This window comes from Muntiacus reevesi, chromosome 16, assembly GCF_963930625.1.
Source record: "Muntiacus reevesi chromosome 16, mMunRee1.1, whole genome shotgun sequence".
NCBI lineage: Eukaryota > Metazoa > Chordata > Mammalia > Artiodactyla > Cervidae > Muntiacus > Muntiacus reevesi.
The window spans coordinates 28677720-28698245 of record NC_089264.1 but is presented as its reverse complement, the minus strand read 5'-3'; the positions used below and the strand labels follow the sequence as shown (position 1 = coordinate 28698245).

At 39.7% G+C, this 20526-nt stretch overlaps 1 protein-coding gene across 4 annotated transcripts in view; it reads left to right on the top strand.

Annotated features, from left to right (window-relative positions):
- PDLIM5 (PDZ and LIM domain 5) overlaps positions 1 to 4772 on the top strand; it is a 226911-nt gene extending 222139 nt beyond the window's left edge. For all 4 annotated transcript variants that reach the window (XM_065907222.1, XM_065907221.1, XM_065907219.1 and 1 more), the window contains one exon: positions 1315 to 4772. In XM_065907222.1, the coding sequence (XP_065763294.1) occupies positions 1315 to 1404 (90 nt within the window). In that variant the 3' untranslated portion in view covers positions 1405 to 4772. The remainder of the gene's footprint in view (positions 1 to 1314) is intronic.
- The last annotated feature ends 15754 nt before the right edge of the window (positions 4773 to 20526 follow it).

Below are 20526 nucleotides of genomic sequence, written 5' to 3'. Positions count from 1 at the left end.
AAGATATATATTTTTTAAATTTAGAAGTAAATATTTAATAAAGTACTCTATTCAGATGGTTGATTTTTTTTAATTATATTTAATATTTTAATAGTTTTTAATAACATTGTATGAAGGGGGAAATGACTAGTTATTTGAAGTCACATGATTTCCCTAAATGTTTCTATTGAACCCTGTCTTGTTTACTTCATCCATCTCTTAGACTTCATAAAATCTGTAAAAAGCAGTAATTGTAGCAGATTTGCCTCCTCCTGTTCTCTGGTAGATCTGCTCAGGAGCATTGTTGTTGTTTTTAGTTGCTCAGTCATGTCTGACTCTGCAGCCCCATGGACCTTTGGGGCTGCTAGGCTCCTTTGTCCATGGGATTTTCTAGGCAAAAATACTGGAGTAGGTTGCCATTTCCTTCTCCAGGGGATATTTCAGATTCAGGGATCAAACCCGCATCTCCTGCATTAGCAGGCGGATTCTTTACCACCAAGCCACCTGGGAAGCCCTCTCAGGAGCATTAAAATTAGCAAAGACAGTGGGAAAGATAAGAAGACATAAATGTGAATAGCTCACTGACAGTATAACATCCAGCAGCCAGATGTGGACTACGGTTTTCTTAATAAGAAACAAACAAACAAAAGAGACAAAGAAAAGAACTCTCAGGTATTTTCTGGTGGCTCAGGCAGTAAAGAATCCGCCTGCAATGCAGGAGACCTGGGTTCGATCCCTGGGTTGGGAAAATGCCCTGGAGAAGGAAATGGAAACCCACTGCAGTATTCTTGCCTGGAGAATCCCTGTGGAAGAGGAGACTGGCGGGCTACAGTCCATGGGGTTGCAAAGAATCAGACATGATTGAAATGACAAAGCACAGCACACTGGAATTTTCTGTGCCTGTATATTTAGGGGCCTAGGAATGTGTGGCAAAGCACCTGTGTTGGATTTTTTTGGTTTGTTTTTCTTAATGCCTTGGGTCTCTACAACAGAAGGCACGTTTAAAACATTGATTAGAATTTGAGAATAGAAATTACGTTTAATGTGACCGCTTTTTGTGTTAATTTTTTCTTTGTGGCCAAATATTCACTCCCAATTAAGAAAAATAATGATCAATAAGTTTAAATAAACTAAAATGCATTCCAGAGAAAAGTCATTCTTCATTGCTTTTGAAAGATGACATGAAATGTTATAGTAATCGTGAAATGTTAGGAGGTCTGACACAACCAACTGAAGTGTTTTGTCATACTGTCCATTGGGTGAAAAATCATTTTCCCCTTTTTAGGCATACTTGATAAGATAATGACATTCTCTCAAATAATGCTTCTTTTTCAGGTATGTTGTGAAAGTTTGGAAGGTCAGACCTTTTTCTCTAAGAAGGACAAGCCACTTTGCAAGAAACATGCTCATTCTGTGAATTTTTAAAAGTCAACTGTCCAGGGGAAGAGAAGAAATTTGAAGAGAAAGAGGAGAATTTAAATTACCAATTAATTTTTAGATTTAATATTTATATGAAGTTTTGAAAAATAATAGTGGCCCTCAGGGGATAAATTCCAAGCTTTGAACACCAAGTCTATGAGGAAAGATTTGGCTTCATAAAGTAAAGAAACAGTTTGGTGTTTATTATTACTTTTTTCCCTGTATTTTTGCCCATAAAGTAACTTTTATAAAAATCAATTTCCTGGTTGACTATTAAATTCATCTTAGAATAAATTAGTGAAGAATCAAATTTTAGAATAAAAACCTTCAACTTCTATGCTGAAATAACTAAAGTTTCTTTCCTTGTTAGGTAGTTTTGAGTTAATCTATAAAAAGACAATGAAAATGCCTTACACTTAAATGAAACATTGTGTTTTTCTTTAAAAAAAAAAAATAGCGTTTACCTTTAAAACAGTAAAAAGGAGTTTAAACAAAGAATTTTATCAGTAGTAGGTGTCAGGTTTTTTTAAACTGTATACATTTTTTTTTTGTTTTTACTGTTAATCATTCCAATAGGAAAGGCCAATGAGATTTTGATCAAAACATGTCTTGCCAGTAGGAGATGCTATATTTTTGTGTGATTTCCCTCCACCACTAAAAAGCCACCATGTAGCTTATAAATTTCAATTTTTTGCCTTTTATTAGAATATGACCATTTTCTATTAATTGTGTATGTTTTAACATCTTTGTCAGTCAAACTATTTTTTTCCCCTTGCCTTATGCTGAGGTAAAGAGCTTGTTGAATAACTTTGGACTCTGAAAGTTGTCTCTCTCTTTAAAGAGAATAAATAGAAAATAATGTGGTTGGGAGTGATGGTAAATCACAAGATTGGATCAGAAATTTTTTAGAATTCCCCCTTTTTAGACAGTGAGTCAGTTTGATCAGTTCCAGAGTTATACTATAGACTCATGAAGGTTTGAAAGTTCTCTTTGCAGAATAATTTTTTGTTGTTGTTCAGTTCTACATTAGAAAAGTAAAATGTCGGTTTGAGGATCTGATAAAAATTTAGATTTTTTTTTCCTTTTGGTAGTTTTTTCCCAATAATAAATGAACCACTTCTAAAAGTAATCATGAAGTTTGGAAAGCTTTGGTTCACAGAGGTTCTATAGCATAGAGAGGAACATGCTTAATTACTCAGACCAGCCTGTTCTTTGTTTTCTTCATTTTAGGGAAAAAAATTATGTAGATACCACATGAAGACAGAGAAACAATTGTGGTAAGATCATGAATCCTGTTGATATTTGCCCAGTGAGAAAAGAGATTATGGCATTTAGTAGTTTGTTTTTTCCTTTGTTTCCAGAATGGACAAAGCCCATGCTCACACAAGTTATCACTTGGATTTGGTTGGGGAAGGGTGCTTTTACAGTTGAGACTGAGCCCTACCCCCTGCCCGTCCCATCCATCACTTGAGACTTCACTTCCATTGTGTGCATATTTGTTAGAGAGCAGGGTGTTAGGCTACAATATTTGTTTAACCTCCCTAAGAACTGTTCAAGGTATCTGTCCTGAAAGCTGCTAATTCATGGTCTAGCAGACTTACATTATATGCAGATAGTAATTAACTGGGAATAAAAGAATGAGAAGTGTGACGCAAAGTAGCAAACTGAATGTTTCACCAATGGCAACCCAGAACTGTCCCCTTGCCCTGCATCTTGTAGGGAGGCAGGGAGTTTTTTCTGTTGTGTTTTAAAAGCTGGAACTGAATCGTGCCATATTTCCCATTGCTGCTGAAACCACCCATAGAAGACACGCTGCATTGTCACGTATCTTAATGTCAGTTCTTTGCCTTACATGACATAAAATAAGTTGGTGGTTTTGTTTTATTGCGGTAGAGATTTTTTTGTTGTTTTTTAGTTTTGCTTTTACAGATGGTAAAGAGTCTGCCTGCAGTGCAGGAGACTTGCATCTCTAGACTAGCATCCTTAGATCCGGAAGATCCCCTGGAGAAGGAAATGGCAACCCACTCCTGTATTCTTCCCTAGAAAACCCCATGGACAAAGGGGCCTGGCAGGCTACAGCCCATGGGGTCACTAGGAGTCGGACACGACTGAGAGACTTCACTTTACAGATTATGTGCCAAGAGAGTATTTGATAAGTCAGTGGTATTGGAATGGCATTTGGGTATTTCATTCAAAGAATTTTATTTGATCTGGATTTCTTATAAAGTTATATTAAGAATTTTGTTTTTATTACACTTTTCTTTCTGCATATTATTCATGGAGCATAATGTTGCATTTCTCTAAATTTTATCCCTAAAAGGATAATGTCATTTCCTAACATCATTTGTCTTTGGCTTTGTCCTTTGCTTCTATGGCAAAGCCTTCTTCTGTCTATTCTTAAAACAGTTAATCCTGTGAAATAAATACTGACTATAACCCAGAAGAATCTCTGTATTTTTTAGTGGGGAATGCCATATTTAATACACCAGCATTAATCTTTTAATAACTGGCAGAGCACTTTATTCTTCTGGTGAGCTCCCAGAATATTTATTTTTCTGATTATAAATATTCCATGTCAGTAGCATTTTTGAATTGTTACCTCCTTATTGTAGAGCATTACTTTTAGTCTCTCTTGATGTATATTTTGGAATGTTGTGCTTAGAATAATACAGATTAAAACCACAGTATGTGATTCTAAAACATCCTCTGCTTGGTTTCCCAGTTTCTAAATGTATGGCATGTCTTCAAGGGCAAAATGTTGGTCACTGAAGTAGCGTCTAAAAATAATGCCCTCTACATGTGCTTGTAGCATTTGTATTTCCTATTGATTCAAGTTACAGTTAGCAACTAAAATTAAAACCTGATCATTGGTCACTGTGCAAACAAGTAGAAATTAGAGTGTAAATCTTCAAAACAGCATTATGTTTAAAAATGATTATAACAAAAACAGTATTCATGTTAACATTTTCAAGGACTACTACTATAGAAAATACTCTTTCCAGTTCAAGTGTGAATCTAGAATTACGTTAACATTTTGGTGATACTTGGGGTTTAGTTATTGCTATTGCAATAGAGGCTTTTCAGACATAAGGGAAGGGAAAACACACTGAATCATTTTACACAATTTGATGTGTCTTCCGTTTGTCCTCCTTCAACCCCCAAATGGTTTAAGGTTTTGGGTTTGGATTCTCAATATATCATTTACCATATGTATTAGTCTCTGTCTTCTGTTTCTCTGCATTTTTTAGTTTGTATATGTCCGTGCTATTTTACTTCTGGATACATTTTCTAATTAAAAACCACATGAGAAATATAATCAGTATATAAACCTTCATGTGCACATAATAAATAAATGGTTGCAGTGATACAAACAAGTTCTCTTGGTTTTTCTTTTTGGGGGACAAGAGGTTTCTATTGAGTCATCAAGGGAAAAAATAATGTTCACAGGATAGGCTGATTCTCAGGAGAATTCCTCCTTTATGGTATTTGCCTATCAGAATATCCCAGAAACATATTTGAAAATATTGTCACATTTATTTTAATCCATATTTATGCTTTGCATGTAGCATGTATACAATAAATGGCATGAATAGATAAGTAAGGTCTATTGTCTTTCTCTTTAAAAAAAAATACTTATTGTTGGGACTTCCTTGGTGGTCCAATGGTTAAGAATTCGCCTTGCAATGCAGGAGACATGGGTTCACTCCCTGGTTGGGGAACTAAAATCCCACAAGCTGCTGAGCAACTAAGCCTGCAAACAACACCTTCTGAGCCTGCAGCCTTTGGAGCCCCTGTGCCACACTGGAGAGGCCGCATGCTGCAACGACCAGAGCCGGTGTGACACAGGTCGGCCCGCGTGCCACAACTACTGAGGCCCACACGCTCTGTAGTCTGCGTGCCACAGCCAGAGCCCATGCCCCCCAACAAAAGATCGCACACGACGCAACAGAGATCCCACATGCTGCAACTAAGACCCGACACAGCCAGATGAATTTTTAAAAGTTTTAAATTTATTGTCGAAATAATTTATTGGAATAACCTGTCATATCTAACATTATATTGTGTCATATATTCAAACAACATCAGTCATCTGCATTTTCATGTCTTTCATTGGCCAGGGTACATTACTTCATTCTTAACTCATCCTGATCTCATTAACTTTTCTGTAACGAGGTAGGCTTACCTGCTCCTTGTTTGTTTATTGCTTTAAGGTTTTTTTCCAACTGTATCAAGTTGAGAGGACTGTTTCTGTTGCAGGCTGTATATTGGAAATAAAAGACAAACTCAAGTCTATTTGCTCACAGTATATTAAACTGCAGAAGCCAAACTTATAAGGGCATCAAGTCTGCATGTGACATTTTAATAGCTGCTGTTTGGTTTCTATCAATCACGTCATTGCACATTAAAATACACCAACAAAATAAGAGATCTGTCATTCCTTCGTTAAGAAACAGTAATCCAGTACAAGATTTATAGGCTTAAGACTCAACACTGTGTGTTCACAATAAATCCCCATTCAGTGCTCAAATCAGAACAAGCCTCCCAGTCGTTCAGTGTTTTCTGCTCAAAATGTCCCCCATATAAGATTATCAAAGGTTTTCTTACAGAACTACATATAAAATCTTTTTTTGCCAGAAAGCTTAATTTAGGTTGGCGGTTTCCCTTTTTGAGTCCTCTCAGACAAGATCTTGGTTATATCAGAAACACATAGGACCTGATGTATTATTAGTGGGCCTGGTGTTAATTAGGGAGAATTACCAGAAATAGTTTGCTTCATGGGAATTTATTACAGAATCACACTTGACTGATGGCAGAATAGGAGTTGCTGAGAGAGAGCAGCTCCCACTCATAACCACTAATTAATAAGGTGCCAAAATTCTGCAGAGGAGGTTTCATCCCCAGTGTGGGAGCCTCAGAGGGAAAATGGTTCCTTTGCAGCATTTAAAATTTTAAAGAGGAAAGGGACTAGGACACATAGCTACCCCACAGAAATCCCAAGACTGATACAGGTTTGTGTTGTATTTATGAATGAGAGCATTTAACTCAGGAAGCACCGAATCCAAAAATTTGTGAAAGAGTATCCTTCCCTCCCAAAGTCAAAAGTAGCCTGTACATTAATTGTACTAAGGAGATACGGACAGTGTTTTTAATGTGGCAAGTGTCTGATCGGCTTGGCTGCTCATTTTATGAAGAATCGAATTTAGAACCAACTATTTGTCTAGTATTTGTAGTAGTATATTACTGAACTTCTTAGTCCATGATTTAGAAGCTGACTGAGTAGGTGGCAAGATTTCATCAATGATTAATAAGCAAGGTTGGTTTCCACACCTTAAACACAAAGTTGGGGAAAAGTTAGGTGTGTTTAGTGATTGGCACTAATGGCAAAACACTGGGGGAGCCCTATTAAATGAAGGTTTGCCAAGAAGGAATTTTTTTTCCTGTGTCTGTAACTGTTAATCATATATAATAAAGCTCAGAACATTTGCCTAATGTAAAAGAAGAAAACATTCCCATGTGAGAAAAGCACAGATCACTGACCTCAGGGAGAAAAATAACACAGTTGAGAATTCCCAGAGTATAATTTGTCAATTTCTCTTCAGCTCCCAAGGAAAATGACTTCTGTGCCAGCTCCATGAATTGACATGTTGTCTAATGCGTCCATCTTTCAAAGGACAGTCTTCTGTTTAATAACTGGGTTCCAAAGTAGGTTTCCATCTTTGTGTTCTAAATTGTCACATTTGCTCCCAAGTTCCAATACACTTAAGTTTGTTTCTATTTTTCTCTTTCCTTCCTTTGTTTTTTGTTTCTTTTGCTTGTAAAGGACACAACTGGTGCTGTAGTTGCATAGACACACTTGCTCAAACATAGCATTGTTTGTTTAAGGTATTTTAGTAGACTGTAGTAATCTTTAGATGTGTCTTGACTCTTTTTTTGGATGTGAGAGTTGGACTGTGAAGAAAGCTGAGTGCTGAAGAATTGATGCTTTTGAAGTGTGGTGTTGGAGAAGACTCTTGAGAGTCCCTTGGACTGCAAGGAGATCCAACCAGTCCATCCTAAAGGAGATCAGTCCTGGGTGTTCATTGGAAGGACTGATGTTGAAGCTGAAACTCCAATACTTTGGCCACCTCATGTTAAGAGTTGACTCATTGGAAAAGACCCTGATGCCGGGAGGGATTGGGGGCAGGAGGAGAAGGGGAAGACAGAGGATGAGATGGCTGGATGGGATCACTGACTCGATGGACATGAGTCTGAGTAAACTCTGGGAGTTGGTGATGGACAGGGAGGCCTGGCGTGCTGTGATTCATGGGGTCACAAAGAGTCAGACATGACTGAGAGACTGAATTGAACTGAACTGAACTTTTTTTTTACCTAGTGTATCACTGATATATCAAACTGTTCCCTTGGTAAGTAGGAAAGTAAAGTAATTCCAATGACTTTTTCTACCAATATTAACTTTTGTGTTTTGAGATGAAAAGCAGAAGAATCCATGGTGTTTTTCAAGTATGAAATTTGAGATATAAGTCAAATTAATTCTGGCTTTATCAACTGAAACTTACCATTTATTCTGCTCTGTTAAATTAGTGTGCTGCTGCTTAATAATTTTTTCCGGTACTATTATAAATACTTCAAATAAAAATGAACTTAATGAAAAAGATGAGAGGCACTGAAGTGAACCCAGTACTTATGCCTGAAAAGATACAAATCAACAATGTGAATCTACTATAGTTTTCTTATGCCTGAATCAGAGCATTGTAGATGATCTTTAACAATATATCAACATAATATAGATGTTCAGAGTATAAATTAGATTTGGAGGGAGGAATGTGTTTGATTGCTTCTGGTGGATCAGACTGGGTCCCTTCAGGAGACAAATATTACACAGTAACTTAGGAGAAGTTTAATGCAAGGAATTATTAAGGTATGAAAGGAAAATAACTGAAAATATAAAGAGAACTCTAAAGGGTAACCTAGGACTGAGAGGCCCCAAGGAAGGAAAACCTTAAAAGAAGGCCCCCTTTCCATGGCTGGAAGTCAGACCTCGTTGAAGAAAGTGTGGTTGCAGCCCACAATAGCAGAGAAGTTCTCTGGGCCAGAGCTGGTCATCAGTTGCTCAGAACTAGGAAACAACTCTCTGAATAGAGAAGCCAAGACTGGTAGGTCAGTGTAAAAGGGTGTTGGAATCCTGCTGTGGGTGCAAGGCCTGAAATACATCGAGGGGGCTGTGGCAAGGTTGTCACTAGGGTCAGGCCAGGGAAGTGAGGTCACTGAGTGACTGTATGTGTGGATGCACAGCTCAGGCAGAGGCCAGCAGATGTCCCTCCACACACAAACCATGAGTGGACCCTGCAGTGGGAGTCAGACAAACCCAAAGGCAGCACCTGAACCCAGAAAAGAAGCCCCTGACTTCTGCATTATTCCTTCAGTCTCCTTCCTGACAGAGCTTCACGCCATGCGCACTGGAAAGGAGAAATGTTTGAAGAGTTCAGTGCACTATCATGGAGCAGGGACTGAAGGGTGAATTTGGAACTAAAAATCAATAAACTGATAATTGGCATATATGAGTACAATATAAAACTAGATTCTCAGCTAAATTGAAACTTCCATTATCCAGAACATCAGTGCCTGTTCTCAATGAATCAGAAGCTAGAACAAGATATTCTAACTTCTTTCTTTATTGTCAAAATCCTCTGATAATTACTATACTATCGGTTTGCAAAGTAAACATATTGGCACTGACTTTTTTTTCAAGAGCTGCCATCTAAATATGCAGTGCAACTGAACAGCTCTAAATATTTCAGAGATTTAGTTGGTATAGCAGGGTTGGACACTGAGCAACTGAGCATGCACACATGTCCTAAGATATAACCAAAAGTTTTTTTAATGAATTTATTTTATTATACTAATACTTACCTATGGTTTAAATGAGTAAAACATCCTTAATTTAAGGTTTGTGTTCATTGGGTTTTCAGTTAATAATAGAAGTTTTCCTCTATAAACCTAAACCCCTATCAAATATTAACAGAAAATGTTGATTGTTTTCATATTAGTAATAGAAAGCAAAGAAATTAATATTTTCCTCTTCACAATAAACCATGAAAGATCAAGCCCAGTGGATCTATAATAATACCATATTTATTTGTATAGTCATTGTAACTTGTATGGCATATTATGACTTACATGAGGGTACACTGATAAGTTTCTAATAATTGGAGAAACTAGGAGTCAAGTATTTTTAACTCACATATTAGAGATGAGAAAATGAAAACTCAGAGAAATTATTCTCTAACAACACAGAGAGACTAAGACATTTTTAAAGATTATGGAGAAAATTTATTATTTCATCCACATTCCTTTAGAGTTCCTTTTACTAACAAGGGAGAATGCCAATATATTCCATTGGTAAGGACAGTTTTAGGAATTACTTAATTTTGATAGAATGTGTAAAATTTAAAAGCCATATCCATCTGACTTATACAGTTGCCTGCCACACAGATGTCAATATTTGGGAGGTTTGCAATTGGACCATCTGTTCTTCAAGGATATTTGTGATGCAGTAGCCCCCTCTGCAATGCACCATTTGCTGTTCTGTGTGCTGCTTCATTTCAGAGAAGAACAGAAATAATAAGAGTAAATTATGTTAGTCTGAAGCGGAGGAAACACCCAGTGTGATACCAAACAAATCAGAGGACTATAGGAAATGCAATTTCCATTACTTTCACACTCAGATCAGTAATAACTTATTTATAACATCTTGGGAAACAGGTCAGGGTGGTTGATACCCAGTTCACTGTTACCTTTGCAGTGTGATAAAGTTAGTTCCAGGCCATGAGTAAAGAATGGAAGGTGGTAAAGGTGAGAACTTGATGAGAAACTGCCTATACATCCAATTATGTTGACAAGGTTACCTAAGATTCTCATTTGAAATAAAATCTCTCTGCTATTTGGTAATGGCAGGCAACACTGCTAAGTCCACGGAAGCATAGCTGGAAAATCCAGCTGCCCTCACATCTGTTTTGCATGACCTTTCAATCATCAGCAAATACTTCGGCCTCTAGGAATGGAGGACTGGGTAGGATATGGCTATGTGACTTTCTAATCTATCACTATGGAAAACGTATTGAAACAAAATTCACGCATGCCATGTACTGTGCCCAGAAATTAGAGACTTGTCTAGATGGTGTTAAGGTTTTGACCTATCTAGAGTGCTCACACCTGCTTCTTACATTCATGTTGTTAATCCTTTGTTCACAAAATGAGACATATTATGAAATATGTGAATGGACTTCTCTGGCTTAAGTCTTAAATGTTTAGGCTCTTAAACTGGTTCAAACTAAAATAACATTCATGAAATAGTGTCTTTTAGACTTCGAATGATTACATTTATTATATTCAGAAGCCTGTGTGATTTCAGTTAACTCTCTGCTTCCATGAGAGCTTTGACTTTATTACAGTACTTGAGTTCTTGGTTGTAACAAAATGTTCTGAAAATAAGAAAAGAAGGGAAAAAATGACTAAGGAATCCCTTGAAAGGATTGTCATGAAGTTTACTCTTATGCTAATAAATTTCATTCTCACACTAATTTGATGAGAAGCCAGTGGAATAGGTACAAGAACACAGTTCTGTTTATTTTAAGACCAACTTTAGCTGTTGTCAAAGAGAAGCAGTTACTCTGAACACAGTAGTTATCCATAAATATTTGAATCAAGCATTTAAAGAGAGGGAACTTTGTTTAGGAGGAATACTGTAGGTGCTGGCATTTGATAAGTGTCTCTGAGCTGAATTTTGATTACCCCAGGGTGAACTTAGGGCTTCCCTGGTGGGGAAGAATGGTAAAGAATCTGCCTGCAATGTCAGAGATCTGGTTTTGATTCCTGGGTCAGGAAGATCCCCTGAAGGAGGGCACGGCAACCCACTCCAGTGTTCTTGCCTGGAGAATCCCATGGACAGAGGAACCTGGTGAGCTATAGTCCATAGGGTCACAAAGAGTCAGACAAGACTGAGCGACTAAATACAGAACAGACTGAAATTTGTAGGATTGCCACAGGCAGGTTAATAATTTGGATAAATCAACAGTATTGCTTTTTAAATTTTTATTCAGTATTTATGTAGAGAGAAGGCTGAGGACTTTGTTCAGGGAGAAGAGTGGGTCCAGGATCCCTTGAAGCAGAGATCAACTTTCTAGGATGCTCTGATCCTCTTAACTCTGCCCCATACTTGCCCACCCCGCTCAGCAAAGCAGCCCTCAGCCAGGAAGGACTAGCTGGCGTTGTTCCAGAGTCTCTCTTAGGAGTCAGTCCCTGACTCTGTGCTACTTATTAAAGTATCTCAACACCATGAAATTCTCTCCCCTAAAATCACCCCCAAAAATCACAGTTTTCTCCCCCTCACAAGATTTTCAGTGATGTTCACAGTTTCTCATAGATGGGCACTCTGAGCAACTGGCCAGCCAGACCAACTTCTTAAACTGGTGTTCCCTCCCCTGAGGAACCACTGATCTTGGAAGAGCTACAGAATTTGGTTGAGTCTATGCTTTATTTTTTCCCCACTAGTGTGTCCTACATCTTGGAGAGTGATTATTTTCCAATGTCTTGGAGAGTTGTTGAGACACATATGGGATAGTACATGTGAACATACAAGAGAAGAGCTACAATCCAGTCTTTTTTTTGAGGAGACAGTAAGTGATATTACTCAAAATACAAGTTCACATTTTTAGTCCTTTGTCCAGAAAATGAGACATATTTTATAATATCTGGATGGACCACTATAGCTTAAATCTGAAGTGTTCTCAAATAGGTTTGAAACTTGCCATCAACTATTTCAGAGACTCACAATGCACATATAAACAACTTGCTGTGAAAAAGAAAAATAATAGTTTAAACTATGTTTTACTTAAATATATTTGACCATGAACCCTTTTATGTATCCTACATAATACAATTTGGGAAATACTGGCTTATCTTTTTTCTTTCTTTAGGGTGATACCCTTAGTCATGAAATTAAAAGACTCTTCTTACCCCTTGGAAGAAAAGTTATGACCAACCTAGACAGGATATTAAAAAGCAGAGACATTACTTTGCCAACAAAGGTCCACCTAGTCAAGGCTATGGTTTTTCCAGTAGTCATATGTGTATGTGAGAGTTGGACTATAAAGAAAGCTGAGTGCCGAAGAATTGATCCTTTTGAACTGGAGTGTTGGAGAAGACTCTTGGGAGTCCCTTGGACAGCAAGGAGATCCAACCAGTCCATCCTAAAGGAAATCAGTCCTGAATATTCATTGGAACGGCTGATGTTGAAGTTAAAACTCCAATACTTTGGCCACCAGACACGAAGAATTGAATCATTTGAAAAGACCCTGATGCTGGGAAAGATTGAAGGTGGGAGGAGAAGGGGACAACAGAGGATGAGATGGTTGGATGGCATCACTGACTCAATGGACATGACTTTGAGTAAACTCTGGGAGTTGGTGATGAACAGGGAGGCCTGGCCTGCTGCAGTCCATGGGGTTGCAAAGAGTCAGACATGACTGAGCAACTGAACTGAACTGAACCCTTAGTCATGCTTACCTTCACATTTTAAACGAGCGGTTCTCAAACTTCTGTGCATATTAGAATCTTCTGGAGGGTCTGACTCCTGGAGTTTCTCAGGTCTGGAGCTAGTGAATATCTGCATTTCTACCAAGTTCCAGGTGAAGCTGATTCTCACCACCTGAAGACCACCCTATGAGTAACACCTGTTCTAAATCTCGCGTTAATATGCAAATGCCCCGAGGACCTTGTGCCTGAGCCCGCCCTCAGAGATTCTGATTGGGTAGGACTGGGATGGCGTCAATACCCTCTCATTTCTGAGCGGCTCTGACGGTATTGCTGGCCCACAGACCACGCTCGAAGGAGGCGTTCTCTCGCTTGGACCTCTCTGAAGGTGAGGGACCTTAAGAGAATACAGGTAGAAACCAGCGTGTTTTTTTTCTTCCTCTTGTGTCTAAGACCAGAGACGCACACTTCAGTTTCTGAAAATTAGAAATGTTAGGAAAGTATGCCCAACTTTGGGAATCCTGCAAGTTTCTTTTACCCTCTTTTCTTCCCAGGACTTTACGACATTCGTGGAAAGCAGGACAGAGACGACAGATCCTACACAGACCTGGCTTTTGGCTGAAACAGAACACTTAATGCCCCAGTGAGGGTGCAGCCCGGCAAGTAAGTGAGGAGTTAAATTAAATCTCAAATGGTAGAGGTTTCTCCCATCATTCCATATCGGGAGTGTTAATTTTCCTCACCTTTAAAGATAAACTTCATGGGGAGGTGAGGGAGTGAGGTGCGGCAATCAGTAATAAAAGAGCACGCAGGGAGCCAGGTGTAATGCAATTGGGTGTTTGGTCTGGTTGATTACTCTTTCTCTGATGCTGGAAATTGGCCTGAGTCCAAACCCTGACCAGACCGTCCTTCTCTACAAGAATTAACTAGGTCAGTGGCTCCTACATTTTTACCGTTTTTGTAGCTCCTCTGAACAAACTTCAGAAGCTTACATGTAGAACAGCCAACAGGAAAGCATTTCGCACGTTAATTTCTTAGTTTTTCTTTCTTTCTTCTTGTTTGTTTGTTGTTGTTGTTGTTTAGTAAAAGATACTTTTAATTCACAAAACCACCAAAGAAACTCTGGGCTCCTCATGTTTTCCGGAACAGGGTTTGTAAGTCAGTTAACAAGAAGGTCGCCTAAATTTCTTCTGTTGCAACATTCAAGTACTTGTGAGGATTGCAGATTTGTTCTGGTTGGTACACATCCATTTACATTATCTGCAGTGACTTTGACTTCTAAAGAGTAGTTTGTTTTTAATCATGATTCTTGTCTTCAGTGCTTCCCTCTCCCCTGAACACAAGCCGCATTGTTTGTTGTTATTGTTTTTTTATTTGCAAACTATTGAAAACTACTTGGTCTGGGAGGTGGGGGGTGGGGGGAGGAAAGATTGTCTGCAGCGGCTCAGGGAGTTGCTCTGTTTTCTTAGCTGTGCTGTGCAAATGAACTGAAGGTTTAACACTTAGGTGCCGTTTGAAGATATAATACAACAGAGCCCAGAGGGAGGGAGTCCGGGCCCACCATTGCTGGCCTGGCCCAAGGCCCCTCGGTACAGCTGCTCTGGGGGCTGCAAAGCTAGAATTTGTTGCCATGGCTTAGACCTAAACAAACCCTTGCCTGTTCTGGTATGTAGATTATGTTCTTCCAGGACAGCCCTGCTCACTCATTTTGCATCCATCTGTGGGACACACCGGTTTCAATCATTCCTTCACCGTCTCCCATTCTAAAGCTGCAGTTTGTTACATGATATAGTGCCTTGTCACTTAGCAGCAGACGCCACGGAGCTGGAATCGGCCTGTTCCTCCAGCTTTTCCCCAGCTATACTGGAACCTCTGTCCTCAGGGACCTTGCTGTGGGACCACCTTGCAGGCGTTAATACTTTTCCCACTAAACCCGCTTGGCCAGAGGCCAGCCTGAATGCTGTTCTCAGTGGAGTAATTGAGATTCCAGAATACCTTTAGGTTCATTTGGAGGCAAGAGAGCACAGGATTTCTTCCCTCTTCCATCAGGGTCATCCTCTTTTAATTTCCCATTTCTCCCTTCCCCATCTCGGTGTGTGTCTCTTTCTCTGCCCACCCTCTGGGAAATGACTCTTCTCTTGGTTTATTCAAGTACAGTGATATTTGGCTTGACTTTTTATTTCCCTCCATTTCAGAGGAAGAACCAGAAGGTCTCCTGGGAGACAGCAAAATAACATTTCTTCTAATTCCATGCAACATAGTATGGAGCAAGAAGATAACATATGTGTTTTCTTATCAATATAAAATGTAAGAGCAAGTGAAGATTATAAAACTTAAAGCACAGATACTTTTAATTAGAATAACTGCACAGTGGTTTCCCTGTATTAGTAACAACAGTGTTACTACATTGTTTCTCTGGCAATTAAGAGGAAAGTGATATGTGGTCTATATAGTCAGACTAAAAAGCTGCAGATACATGTCATGAGGAATACTCTTGGCCCTGGGTTCTTGAAGGAGCTTGTGGTGATCCTTGGGCCATTTTGTTACCCAAATCAATCGCACATGTTTTCAGTCTTGAAATGGGTAGAACCATCATTTCTATAAAGTCATCATTTTATCAGCTCTAAGAGCAAAATATGAAATGTCATCCCAGAAAACATTCTTGCAGGGGAGTTTAATATGGTCCTTATACATTGATGCCTCCTGCACTCTTTCACACATTTGTTCATGGAACAAACCTATATTGGAGCACCTAGCACTTATTGTGCACCGTTTTAGTCACTGGGCATTAAGCACAACTATCTTCCCTCCAAAAGCTGACATTCAGTCAGAAGAGGCACGATGGACAAGGTAGCAATTGAATGGATAAAATAGCAGATAGTGAGTGAAGCAAAATAAAGAGGGAAAGGCAGATTAGGTGTGGGTAAACCAGACAGAAAGGGGAGGAAGGGAGTCACATGGATCTTTGGAAGAAGATTGTTCCAGGCAAAGGAAAAATCTTGCCATGTTCAGAGAACAGTAAAGAGCCATTGTGGCTGGAGTGAGTAGGAGAGAGAGGGGTCTGGGGAGGAGGATAGAAGGGGATTAGGAGGCCCCAGAAGGGGGACCTGGGCTTTTATTTGAGTGGTAGATAGTTAACAAGTCCTTTAGGATGGCATCTATCTCCACCCACCCCACCCCCCTTGCTCTCCTGTATCCCCACTTGTGAGGCAGGTCGTTGGCAAGTGGAGGACCACATTCCAGTGTCTGAATGAGTGAAGTCCTGAGTGTCTGCCACGTTACTAACCACCTTTGACTTTTACTGTGATTTGCTCACAGGGCAGGGCTTCCTGAATACTCTATTCTTGGCTTGTACAAGAAATTATGTAGTTCTCATCTTGATGAAATTTTACAAGTCTGGACTCACTCTAATTTCCGTAATAGAGAATTTAGGAGTCTCCAATGTTCCTTTCCTTTCTTGCTGTTTCTGGGCCTGGAGGAAGCTCTTTCTCACGGGGATACTACACTGTGAGATAAGCCTTCCATGACCATCTGCTCAAATTGGCCCTTAAGCACAGGGAAGAGGCTTCTCCTCGGTTTCTTCAGGGCCAGGAAGATGGGGAAGTAGGTGAAGGGACTGATGATGAGTTGCTGAAGGCCCAGGAGGTTAAGTAGATGTACCTGCATCCACCTGCATAACCTCTGCCTTCTCATGACCCCTCAAAAGAGGTGTTATGGAACTTCACTTGGAATCATAAGACTCTTGTATTTTGTTTTTCACTGATTACCTCTTAAAGTGTTGCCAATCACTATTCTAGAAACCTGCAGAGCTTTGGGGAAATCAGTGTAATGTCCACCCCCAAACACTTTTGTCCAAGAAAAATAACTGTCAGGAGCAGTTTACAGGTAAAAGGGAGTCCCCTAGACAAATCTTGAATGTATGCATGTTAAGAGTATGAGGACTTAAAGACTGTCTTGGTGTTGAACTTGGTCGGTGGTGGAGGCTCCGAACTGGTGGTGTGACTTGTTTAGCAGTGTCGAGAATGTGGCTTCCTTGGGTGCCTCTTCCACCCTGCCCTCTGCTCTGTCATCTTGAGCTACTGTCAGCTGGACAACATTCACCTCATTCTTTAAACTGCTTTCTGGCCACGCAACAGAGTTTTAAAATCTTTACAGACAGTTCTCTCTACACACACATAACAATGTTCTATACTCCGGACATTTGTATTTGTTCCTTCTGAAATCCAGGTGCAGTGTGTGCGACTGCCGATTTGTGTGGTTTGTTTTATGAGCTTCAGATTACAAACCGTTGACACGATCATTTATCCCAAGGAGAAAGGTTCATTGGTATCACATCCTCCGTTACCACCCTCTTTGGCCAATCAGTCATCAGGATGATTCCCACAAACACGTCTCTCTCATTCTGTTTCCAGATCACCACCTCTGTATGACATCATGGGAACTTAGTGCAAATAAATCTCCAGAGAAACCTGTGCTGGACAGATATTGAAATGGATTGCACAGAAGAGCATTGCTTATCTCCTTAGACAGCAGGGTTTATCACTAAAGCAAGACTTTGACAAAAAACACTGCTGGGGCTTCCACCATACCTCAGTGTAGCCAAAGCATTTCACCATCAAGTCTGGACACAGCCCAGAGCAAGATGAGACAGAATCTTATTAGCAGCTCTGAACTATGACCGTGTTTAGGGGACAAGAGGAAGTAGCTGTGACAATATATTCTAATTATCACTGATACTATTGATGTTCAACCAGCAGGGTAGAAGAGGTTCCTTGCTGTGGCTATTGAAATTTGGTCCTTGTTGATGTTAAAAAAAAGTCAGCTTTTAAAAAGATACCTCTCTTCCCAGTCTCTGCATTACCCTGAGTGGAAGTTTATGTCACTGCAGTGGGAGTGTATGGTGTTTTATAGGATGATGCTTAGAACTGATCAAACTTTGAAACCTATAGAATTTCTGAGCATGTCCTCTTTTCAAATAATTTCAGTCTTTCTGAGGTTGTAATTTTAGAATGGGTGTTATTTTCAACACCTTCTCTTAAATCCAAAATGAGACAAAGGAATGACAGACAAAAAAATTTAGGGGAGAGAGTGGTAGCAAAACCGAGTGTTCATGGAGGATAAGGCCGAGAAGTCACTCCACATTTAGCTGGTCTGAAAGGACTGCCTAAAAAGTGGGATAGTCAGGCCTTACCATTTTTACAAAATCCAGGAGAATGGGTGCAGAGAACAAGCCCAAGTACAGGACTGAAAGAGAAAGTCACTCAGTCATGTCTGACTCTTTGTGACCCTATGGACTATACAGTCCATGGAATTCTCCTGGCCAGAATACTGGAATGGGTAGCCTTTCCCTTCTCCAGGGGATCTTCCCAACCCAGGGATCGAACCCAGGTCTCCCGCATTGCAGGCAGATCTTTACCAGCTGAGTAAAGGACTCAGATATACCCAAAGATACTCCTAGTCTGGAAGGAATAGGGAAGGGGGAGGCAGTATTCAACAACAAGAAAGTAAGAATTGGTGACTTTATTTTAAAACTAGAGGAAACTGAGGTTCAAAATAGATTATTATTTTTCTCAGGGTAGCAAATGACAGAAAAAAAACTTCCATGGCAGTCTGTCTTCAAAGTCTCTGTGCCCTTGTCTGTCAGAAGTGTTGAACTCATTTGCTCGTTCCCAGAACACAACGAAGAGAATGTTTGGGGCCCAGTAGAAGTCAGGGTTATATGACAGAGTCTTGATCAGAATTTTTACCCTTTATGTCAGAAATGGGAAATAAATAAGCAGTCTCCTTGCCAGTTGGAATCTTTATGTGGCCATCAGGTTAAAAAAATTTAAACCTAGTTGCTGCTGCTTAGTTGCTCAGTCATGTCCAACTCTTTGCCCATGGACTGTAGCCCCCCAGGCTCCTCTGTCCATAGGATTTCTCAGGCGAGAACACTGGAGAAGGTTGCCATTTCCTTCTCCAAGGAATCTTCTCAATCCAGGGAGTGAACCCACATCTCCTACTTGGCAGGTGAGTTCCTTACCACTGGGCCACCTGGGAAGCCCACTGTAAACTCTGGAGATGATATACCCGGAAGTCAGAGTTCTGTCTTGGCTCTAAAGACATAGCAGCTTTTGGCCTTCCAGGTGGGAAGGTGCTGGAATCAGGTGGCTGCTGTCCCTTCTTTCCCAGTTTGCTGCTGTTGGCCCTGCAGGCTTTTCACTCATCTTTGACATCTGCCTGACCTGGCAACCCCCTGAGTGCCTGGCACCTGATATAATAATGAGGAGCCATGGAGGGCTCTGAGTAGGAGAATAACATGATTAAAGAACTTTAAGAAGCAGGAAAAAAGAAAAGGTGAAAATAGATCTTTAAATTTGGTCCATATGGCCCTTTATGCAGCTGCTGGCAGTCGTTAATATCACCATCCTCCATTCAAATCTCCCCTCTGAACAAGCTGTTCTGAGGAGCAGAGTATTATTTGTTAGTCTTGGGAGGTACACTAGCAGCTGAGTTCAACCCTTATTTTACAGTTGAGGACAGAAAGGCCTATTTAGGAAAAGCGATGTCCCCCAAGGTTGTTTAACATGCGAGCTGTTCTCTGAATATATATGAGAAAATCCATTTATTCAAAATGATAGAAAATGATGCAGAGTATCAGATCTTGAGTAAAAGTCTCATTGGAACTGTACATTTCATAATGAGCCGGATTTTTTTTTTTAATCTTTCATATTTCTTTATAACCCTTCTCAGTGGATTTCGTGGTGGACTGTGACTCTCTGAGCAAACCTGTTTGCCTTGAGATTGTGTCTGAGAATATGGAGAGGATATAGGCACCCTCCCCTCTTCCCACCCCCATGTCAGCTTTGTCTATGTCAGAGCAAACCAGTGGCCTGGAAAATAGAAACTACAGTCAGTCTTTGGTTCTGGTGCCTTTGGATTTTATGTAGCATTCACATTAAAAAAAAAAAAAAAAAAAAAAACCCTGAGATTCAGAGGGTTCCAATTTTTAAACTTTTCGCAAATTGACAACTATCATTTCCTTATGGAAATCATTACATGAAAGAACATTTTAACATCAAAGATGAAAGACATGATCTTAGAATAACCAACAACTTTTCCTCAGTAAAACTTATTGGCAATCTAGCCCTGACATATATATAAAAACAAATGTGTATCTGTACTTGTTACAGATATAAAGTTATCTGATCTTGCTCTGAATGAGTGAACATTTTAACCATCTGGTATTTGGGAACATTTGTTCTAAACAGCACCCAACTACAAATTGAAATACTTTATGGCCACTGTGACTGAATTTTGATTATTGCTTTGTTTTCATGTTAAGCCATCTGCCAAGTTTTTTTATTTTAATCTGAAGGAGCCTGTAAAAGCCATGTTCAGAGCCTTTCTCTGCTTGTAGAAATTGATGCATATATTTATAGTCTGCACTCTGTGCCATTTCTGAGTATACTCCAAAACCTTGCAGGAAAGGAGCCGTCTGCCCTGTGTTCTCGAATTCACAGTTCTGTCTGGTTGTCGTTTGATTCCTTTTAATATAAGCTGTGCTGTTGAGGTGAATTTTGCTTGCTGGTGGTCATGGGTAAGGCAATTACAAAG